At 44.1% G+C, this 9,854-nt stretch overlaps 1 protein-coding gene across 10 annotated transcripts in view; it reads left to right on the top strand.

The window, feature by feature from the left end:
• AUH (AU RNA binding methylglutaconyl-CoA hydratase) overlaps positions 1-9,854 on the top strand; it is a 358,634-nt gene that overhangs the window by 644 nt on the left and 348,136 nt on the right. For 8 of the 10 annotated variants that reach the window (XM_086684858.1, XM_086684856.1, XM_086684855.1 and 5 more), the window contains exons 2-3: positions 9,139-9,206; positions 9,318-9,405. The exons of the other annotated variants lie outside the window; for them this stretch is intronic. In XM_086684858.1, the coding sequence (XP_086540984.1) occupies positions 9,139-9,206; positions 9,318-9,405 (156 nt within the window). The remainder of the gene's footprint in view (positions 1-9,138; positions 9,207-9,317; positions 9,406-9,854) is intronic. 10 annotated transcript variants of the gene reach the window in all.

Genomic DNA, 9,854 nt, shown 5'->3' with positions numbered 1-9,854 from the left:
GGCGGGGGGTGGGGGGCGGGGAGAGTTTCAGGAGCTGCAGTGAGAATGCACTTCATTCTGAAGAATCTCACGTGTAGAGCTGTTCAGCCGCAGCGGTTTCTCCCCTAGTTTGTTTTAGAAAGTTAGTTTGGGGGACTGGATTCCGATTCCCTTAAACAATTTTCGGGCATGTTTTTGTGTTCCGGGTACCGCGCTAAGCCCTGGGGACCCAGTTGTGGGTGGTAACTGGTCTTGCCCTTGAGCTACCTGCGGCGGAGTGGACAGATGCATTGGCCATACAATACCGGGGGGGGGGGCGGGGGCGGGGAAGGGCTGGGAAGGACGGAACTGTCTGCCTGAGCTCGGTTCCTTTCCCTTGCCCACTTGGGTCGCGAAAGGTGGAATAGCGGCTTGCCAGAGGACCAGTCATTTATTTCGACGTGTAGTTATCGAGCACCTATCATCTTGTTAAGCAGACGTGCAAAAGGAGTTAAGTCATGATTGCTGTTAGTATCTTCCAGCAGAGTGAGGGAGATACTGCTGACCCAAAGGCTTTGCTGACTTTGAATTTGGGGAGAGCTGAAGGGCTGGAATACCCCCAAGAGGCTTGTGATCAGTAATGTTTGGGGATTGGAGGACTTGACAGGGGGGATTCTGAGCATCGAGTTAGGGTTTTTCAGATGAACTGGGTTCCCAGCCATTCCTTACTAGGCAAAAGAATTTGGGAGTAGTGCGGGTTCTTAGGCAAACTCTCTCTGTGCCTCAACTTTCATGTGCTTATAATAGGAAAAATAATACCAACGTTGTATGGTGGCTGCGAAGATTAGATTAGGATGCTAATACAGATTGCCTACTAAGTGTCTAGCTCACAGTGGATGCTCATGGTGTAGTATGATGAGTTATTTCATTTGTTGTTTCTTACTCCAGCGACCAGAGCACGTTCAAACACATGGAATTGAACGTGTTGTGCTTTTTTGGGGGGAAATGACGTAGGGCACGTGGGGCTGTAGTGTAAGGACAGGCAGAATATTGAGAAATTCGGCCGGAAAGTAGATCGGGGCTGGGACGCTTAGAGCGTTTTTGGGTAAGTTTTTGGGTCTTACTGGCATCTCAGTTATGTTAGGTGTACCTGCAGTACATTAGATACAGAGGTTGTCCGTTCCGCCAGTAAGGTGCGCCCAGTTCTGTATCGTCTGTGTGATGGGGGAGCATGAGGCAGACGGAGCGGCAAAGCCCAAGGTAGCACCCCCCTGTCCCCACCCCGGGTGGGATCTGTGTGATACTCCTTGGACACTCCCAGCTACCCAACAACGAAGGGAAGGGGTTTAAGTGCTTGCCATGGTGATGTGGGAAACTAAGGCAAATGAAAAATTAAATCCCCCTACTGCCTATGGCCCATTGACGAGTCCTTGAAACCAGCAGAGTGACCTCCCTCTACCCTTTGCTAGGGGCAAAAGAGAACCTTAGCTTAACATTATCCCAACCTCGGGGACCCTGTAAGTCTACTTCCTTTATCTCAACTGCCCCAAGATGTATGCTGGCAATCATATTCCCAGCCTATACCCCCCGCCCCATATAGGTCTCATGACCGAAAGGTCTCATGACTGAGGTTTTATTGAATAGTAATAAATGGTGTTTCCCTAGCAACAGCTAGCCCCTCAAGGTCCTGGAAACCTCGCTTCGAAAATTCTTTAAGAGACTTACTCTATCCCTGACCCCCTCCCAACCTGAGGGTATAAAATGAGTTGCCCATCAGGACCCAAGTGCAGCTCTTTCTGCCCATGGGTTCTGTCCCCATGCTTTAATAAAATCACCTTTTTGCACCGAAGATGTCTTCAAGAATTCTTTCTTGGCTGTCATCTCTGGACTCCACAAACCCCCATCACCCCAAAACTTTATCATATATGACTTAAATGAATGCAAGTTGAAAGTAAACTTTCGCAAAATGACTGGAAAGTCCTTAAGTTAGGATCAGTTGGATTAAGGAGAAGAAATGAAAGCATATGAGACAATTCAAGAAATTCAGATGTTTACAGTTACCCAAAGTGTAAAGCTCCACTATTAGGAAATCATGGCTTTTTTTTTTTTTTTTTTTTTTTTTTAAATTTTTTTTTTTTCAACGTTTATTTATTTTTGGGACAGAGAGAGACAGAGCATGAACGGGGGAGGGTCAGAGAGAGAGGGAGACACAGAATCGGAAACAGGCTCCAGGCTCCGAGCCATCAGCCCAGAGCCCGACGCGGGGCTCGAACTCACGGACCGCGAGATCGTGACCTGGCTGAAGTCGGACGCTTAACCGACTGCGCCACCCAGGCGCCCCAGAAATCATGGCTTCTTAAGAAAATGGACCCCGCTTCCTTCGAAAGTTGGCAGGGATGACCGCTCAGGCTTGGCTAACATGATAAATGCTGTGCTTTACTGGTGAACGAGCAGTAAGCAGTGCAAAGAAAAACATGAGGTCAGGGAATCCTCAGGTCGAGCAGTCTCCCGATGCCTTTGCTTCTCTTGGAGGCTCTCAGCAGCCTCTCACACGAGGAGCCGCAAGTTGTCCTTTGCCCTCTTGAGGCCGGTGGCGGGGAGTGATGCAGAATGTGTGAGCTATATTGGCACTCCTCTGCTGTCTGGGTTCAGTGTTTGTTGGGGGAGCGCGGTTATATCATCACGTTTCCTTAGCAGTGATGTCTTGTACTGTTGTCCGGGGCACCAGGAGTTCTAGAACATCAGTCCTCGCCCTGGTCCACGAAGGCATCTCCTTAGGCCGGCTCCTGCCAGTCATTCTCCTTCCCAGTTTATTGTTCACACTGGTGCCTGGGGTTCCTGTTTTCTAGGCCAAGGATGACTGCTCTGCTCCATTAGAGACTTCTAGTGGCTCCCAGTTGCCTGCAGGCTCCTCTCCAGTCTGCCTTTAGCTGCGTCTAAGCTTTGACTTTTCCCGCTCTTTTCTTTCTGCTTTTGCATGCTCCTCCTGGAATGAAATGACTTCTCTCTTCCCCTTTCTAAACTTCTCCCAGTCTGGCAAGCTTCTACTCATAGTTGTGACCCATTTCAAGTTTTTTTTTTTTAATGTTTATTTTTGAGAGAGAGAGAGAGAGAGACAGAGAGAGACAGAGACAGACAGCGGGAGCAGGGGAGGGGCAGAGAGAGAGGGACACACAGAATCCGCAGCAGGCTCCAGGCTCTGAGCTGTCAGCACAGAGCTCCATGCGGGGCTTGGACACAAGAACAGTAAGACCATGACCTGAGCCCAAGTCGGATGCTTAACCGACTGAGCCACCCAGGGGCCCCCATTGTGACCCATTTCAGAGATCATCTTTGTGAGCCGCGTTGGAAAAACTTCTGGCAGAAATAGAACAAATAAGCGACTGTGTCATGCAAGGCATCCTTGATGCCTGCTCCTTGCTTACCGTTCGTATCCAGGTTATCAAGACTTCCTGAGTGTCTTTGAAACCTTTCCACTTTCCTCCACGTGCTTCCTTACCAACACGGCTCTTGTCCGAGCCAGCACCGTCTCCCAGGCGGACTGTCGCTGGGGTCGGCTGGCTGGTCTTCCTACATCTACTTACTTTTCATTTTCAGCAGATTGATTTCTGTCATGTATTTTTCTCATGTTTTTAACAACATATTTTCATACGTTTTATGGCATGGGAATTATGTTGGTAAACACGTATATTAAGATGTGTATATTTTTAAATCTTTACTGACCCATAGTTCCATACCACAAAATTCAGAGTGTACAGTTAACTTCAGTGTGTGTAGAGAGTTGTGCAAACATCCCCACAATCCAATTTTGCAACATTTTTATCAGTCCAGAGAGAAGCCCTGTTTTCTTTAGCCACCACTCTCCATTCTCATACCCTGTCTCCCCCCAGAATAGGACCCATTTGTCTATTTTCTCTCTCAGTAGCTTTGTGTATGTTGGACATTTCATATGAGGAAATAATTTATGGTTTTTTGTGGATTTTTTCCACTGAGCATTATGTTTTCAAGGTGCATCCCTGCGGTAGCACGTATCAGTATCGCATCTCTTTTTATGGTTCGATGACATTCCATTTTTTGGGTAGATCAGACCACAATTTGTTTATTCATCATTCATACACATTTTGGTTGTTTCCACTTTTGGGGTATTGTGGACAACGTTGCTTAGAAAATTCATGTACAGTTTTGTGGACGTTTCATTTCCATAAGGTGGAATTGCTGGGTTCTCTGGTAATTCCGTGATTAGCATATGGATGAACTAGCAGACTTTTCCAGCGTGGCTGCGGCATTTCGCATTCTCACCAGCAAGGCCTCAGGACTCCCCTTTCTGTACATCCTGGTCAATACTTGTGGTCATTGTGCTTTTTGACTGTAGTCCTCCTGGTGCATTGGAAGTGATATTTCCTTGTGGCTTTGTTTTGGAGTTCCCTAATGGTGCATGATGTTGCATATCTTTTCATGTGTTTTTTGGCCACGTGTGTATCTTCTTTACAGAAACATCTCAAATCTTTGCCCATTTTTTTTTTTTTAATCTGGGTTGTTTGTCTTTTTATTGTTGAATTGTAAGAGTTTTTAATATATTATGGATACAAGTCCCTTATCAGATAAATGATTCGTAAAAAAATTGTTTTTTTTTCACTGAAAAAAATGTTTTATTTCTGAGAGAGAGAGAAAGAGAAAGAGAGAGTGTGCAGGGGAGGGGCAGAGAGAGAGAGGGAGACACAGAATCTGAAGCAGGCTTCTGGCTCTGAGCTGTCAGCACAGAGCCCGATGCGGGGCTGGAACTCAGGAACCGTGAGATCATGACCTGAGCTGAAGTCGGACGCTTAACCGATGGAGCCACCCAGGTGCCACCATTTTTTTCACTTTTTAATGGTATATTTGGAAGGAGCTAGGTTTGTATGTGGTTTATCGGAGATATTCTTTCTGTCACTGGTTTTCAGTACTTTGTGTATTACATGTCCTGTAATTACATGTCCTGTTTAGTAACAATAGCTAAATTATTGAAGTTTACAAAACTTCTAAAGTAAAAATATATGCACATGGTGGTAAAATTAAACAATAAAAGCACTGTGGGAGGGTGCCACCTCTTTGTTTTCAAGACAGTAACCATTTCTTGCATTCTTGCTGTGAATGGTAATCTTATCCACCGTTCTTATTTTTTAGTCCATCGAATGGATATGCCACATTTTGTTTCTACTTTTTAGATATGAAGAATGCTGCTGAACACCAGTGTATAGCCATTTGTTTGAACAGACATGCTCCTTTCTCTTGGGTGGATACCTAGGAGTAGAATCAACGGGCCGTGTGTCGTTTTTGGAGGATCTGCCACGCGGTTTCCCACAGCAGCTGCACCATTTTCAGGTGTCACCAGCAGTGCCCCAGGGGTCCTGTTTCCCCACACCCTCGCCAGCACTTGTTTCCACGGTTTTCCATCCTGGCCGACCTGCTGGCGGTGAAGCGATGCCTCGTTGTGGTTTTGATTTGCTTTTCCCTAATGACAAATGATGTTGCTTGTTGGGCGTTTGTGTATCTCCCTTAGAAATCCTCATTTAAACCTTTTGCCCATTCGTTTATCTTTTTGTGGTGGGTAGTAAAAATTGTTTTATAATCTGGATGTTAACCCCGTGTCAGATGTATGATCTGCCAATATTTTCTATTCTGTGCATTGTTGTTTTTTTCACTGTTTCTTGATAGTTTTGATGAATTATGATTTATCTGTTCTGTTGCTTGTGGTTTTGTTGTCCTATTTAAGACACTGTTGCCTGGCCCAAGGTCCTGAAGATGTGGAACTGTGTTTCCTTCTGAGAGAGTCACAGTTTTAGCTCTCACACTATGTCTCAGATCTGTTTTGAGATAATTTTTACACGTGGTGTAAGGACAGGGTCCAATTTCATTCTTTTGCGGGCTAATACCTAGTTGTCCCACTGCTATTTGTTGAAAAGACTGTTCTTTTAGCATTGCCTTTTCCACAAGCCAGGTGACCCTAAGCGTAGGTGTTTATTTGTGGACTCGGTTCAATTCCGTTGGTCTGTATGTCTGTTCTCACGCCAGTAGCACACTGGTGTTTTTGTTTTTGGTTTTGTTTTGGTTTTTTTCTGTAGCTTTGTAGTAAGTTTTGAAATTAGGAAGTGTCCTGATTAAGTCCTTCAACTAAGACTTCAAACTTAGTTTTTCTTTTTCAAGATTGTTTTGACTCTTTGGGGTTAATTCCAATTCCATTTTCCTCTTTCCAATTCCATTTGATTGGTTTTGTATATTTTTTCAAATTATTGATATGTACAAAAATTCATATACAGAGGGAAGGACGTGACCTTGTGTAGTTCAGATATGTAATTGGAAAGAAAATGTACTATTTCTCAAGTTTTTAAAATTCTGAAGGTTTCAATATTTACATCTGTCCCTAATTCCGTGTGTGTAATTTTGTATTCTTTTACTTACAGGGGCTCCTTAAATTTTATAAACTTCAGGGCCTGCCAACCCTGGATTCCACCTGGTCACAGTTTCAAGATGCTCCTTTACATTTTCCAAATGTCTTCTAAGAGGTTTTTCATCCCATTGAGGTCTGCTGTTGTGAACAAACTGGTATTAGTGCTTTGGCCAGGCAGTTAATAGGGATGATATTTTTTAGGAGTATCTGTTAAAATTAAGAATGTACACCTAGACTTTCTACTTCCTGATACTTGTCAGAAATACTTATACACCTGTGGAAAGGAAACCTTGAAGAATGTTTATTGCAGCATTGTAGGATTTAGGAAAATTCAGGATTGTAGGACTTAGGACAGTTTCGGAATGGTTTGTTTTATTTTATAGCTTTTCTTTTTTTAAGGAAAATTCAGGAACAGTTTAAATGCTCATCAAATGAAACTAATGGAAATTCATTTCACAGAATGTTATTCATTAAAAAGAATATCTTGATAAAGTTCTTTATGGCTGAATTAAGAAGATAAAGGAAATATGTGTGACCCATTTATGTAGATCAGCACCAGCAGAAGATACTCTCCGATCTCATTTATATCCAATATCAACCATGACCAAAGCCATAGCACACCACTCTTTATTTCTGTATGGAAATACATTTTCTAGAAGCTTCCATATCAACAGATCATGGTAATACTCTACTGCATCAAAGCGTGTTAGGAGGAACAATAATCATTGAACGCTTACGTTGTAAACGTTACGTCTGTTTTATCACCGATCCTCACTCACACCAGTCCCACAGAGTTGGGAACCATTAGTATCTCAACAGAGTAAGAAACTGAAGGTTGGGGGGTTAGTTAAGTAACTTGCCCAAGGTCACACAGCTAGTAAGCATTGGCCTGGGAGTTCAGCGCTAGCAACCAGACCTCAGAGCCTGCGTTCTTAGCCTCTATGTACCCTTAGAGTTGATACCTATGTGGATATCTCAAAGGCACGTCAGAGTCACTTGAATTCAAAACCAAATTCGTGAACTCTCGCCCTTTCCACCCTCACCTTGGTTCTTGTTTTTTTATGGTTCTGTCTTGAAATGTCATCTGTCATCCAACAGCTGAAGTGAAAACCTCGTAGACGCTCCTAACACGTTCCAGTGCGGTCAGTTCTCAGTCCGGTCAATCACTAACTCACTGAAATTCTACTTCTTGAACCCTCTTGCTTCCTGTCCTCACTCTGTTGATCTCAGCTACACCTGTTCTCTCTTGGCTGGACTGCAGCCCCCGTATCTTAACGGTTCTGGTTACGAGTTACTGGAGCACCATTTACAGCATGTAAAGCATTTCGAATTGTACGTTTTTTATCGTTTGTCGTCCTTCCTAGACTCAAGTTCCCTGAGGGCTGAGCACGTAATGTGTATTCGACACAGCTGAATAAATGACGCGTCTAGTCTTACCCAGTGGGTTTTGTTCGTGAGGAAGCGGAAGCTTGAACGCTGTAGCCGCGTCCTTCATTCAGCTGTGGAGGTGGTTGGCAGTCTAGCTTCCCCGAGGCTCAGTTTCTTCCTTCTCTCCACTAGGATGAAAGTAGTGTCCACCTCTTGGGTTGTGTGGGCATCATGTGACTCGATAAACATAAGGCCCTGGGAACAGTGTCAGCAAGTGCTCAGTGACGGCTCTTGTCCGTGAGTGGGGGGCCTACCCGAGGTCAGTCTGGGGTTTAATGCAGAGCCTGCCCCACATCCAGGTTCTTTCTGATTTTCTCCATGCTGAGAGCATTTGGAATTCTTGAAAATTTATTCTGTGAGTGAAGTTTATCTTTGTACTTTCTTTGCAAAGTAGGTTTGCACAGTGTCTTGCATAGAGAAGACGTGTGTACATGTTGCTGTCTTCAGTGTAACTTAGTAACAAATAAGGGTCGTACCCTCCCCCCCACGTCCCCGCCCCCAAAGAGGTGGAAGGCATTCCTGTTACACAGGGAACCTTTGTGCTCACTCAGGGGACAGGTAAGGTCAAGTACAGGCTCTGTAGGGCTCTGAACGTAAATGTTTCGGAAGCAAATAAATAAAGGATTTTAAGCAGGGGGTGGATTCTATGCATAATTGTTCTTGGGAAATTAATCAGACTGAAGCAGTTGGAATGGGAGGCTGGTCTGAGTCAGGAACCTCAGGAGGGAGAGCGCAACTTCCTGGGGAGTGAACTCTGCTTAAGTGGACGCGCCTTCAGGTTGAGTGTGGGGACAGAGTCAGGAGAGAAACCTGGGATGGAGATACTGAGGACAGGATGACAGACACCGTGAGTGAAGATACTGACGAGCCGAAAAGCTGATCTGCAGGGCTTGCCTGTGATAAGGGTTTGTCAGCTGTTTCTTCTGCATGTACTTGAAGGTGATGAAACCATATTTTAGACAGTGTTCTGTAGTGGAGGATTCTTCTCACCCATGAGCGAATTTAGTACAATGTGCGGATTATCTTGGTGGTGCTTAGGAAGGGATGAATTGAAAGCATCACGATGTTGTAAAGTTCTCCTCTAACAGGCAGAAGAGGTGGGCATTGATTACTAGACTGATTTTACAGGTTACGTACATCTACCACAGTCTTCAAAAATGTGCTTGTCTTGAAAAGGAGGGTAAACACAAAAATCAGGACGAAGCTCTTGGCGTGACCCTCAAGGAAGGGGCACATTTCCTAAGTCCCAAGTCCACTAGCTGTGTGTGTGGGAGTCTGTGCCCTGCGAGTTCACTAACTCCGGTGTGCCTTTTTTTCTTGACTAGGAATTGTGGTGCTTGGAATAAACAGAGCTTATGCCAAAAACTCATTCAGTAAAAATCTGGTAAAAATGGTGAGTGTAAACATTAAACTGTCTGCTTCTAATATTAAGATGCAGTGTTGACGTCAACCTGAAAGTGATTTTTCCTCTTTGTTTCTCCATGCCCTCCCTGTATCTGTTTAGCTCTCAAAAGCTGTGGATGCTTTGAAATCTGATAAGAAAGTACGGACCATAATAGTCAGGAGCGAAGTTCCAGGGATATTCTGTGCTGGTATGTAAATAAATCTTATTATGAAATTGACTTTCCCTTAGTGATCACCTGTTTTCCTTTAAAAAGTGTCCTGTGATTTGAGTCGCATTACCGACAATTTCTTTGTTTTTACTGTTTTACAAGAGAAAAAATGCTTTGTCTGTATTAGTTGAGAAACTTTGGCAACATGTTGATTGTTGGGGAAGTTGAAAACATAATTTGAGCCATTAAAGTATTTATAATAATGCATGGTGCTTATGAAAGATCAGCTGGGAGGGAAAAGTTGAGTCTCCTCCCTACAACCATGTGCCCTGTATTTGTTGCCCAAAAAATGCTTTGAGTAGCAGAAGCCACCTCAGTAAAGAGTGTTAAATGTAGACATGTGCTTTGAAGGGTGTTTGAAGTAGCACCTACTTAAGTATGTGTCCACGGATTGTATTTTTAAATTGGCATCCACCGCAGCAAAAGGT

This window comes from Puma concolor, chromosome D4 (genome assembly GCF_028749965.1).
Source record: "Puma concolor isolate L17-30 chromosome D4, mPumCon1.1.hap2, whole genome shotgun sequence".
NCBI classification, from domain to species: Eukaryota; Metazoa; Chordata; class Mammalia; order Carnivora; family Felidae; genus Puma; species Puma concolor.
This window is presented reverse-complemented; position numbering and strand designations above follow the sequence as displayed.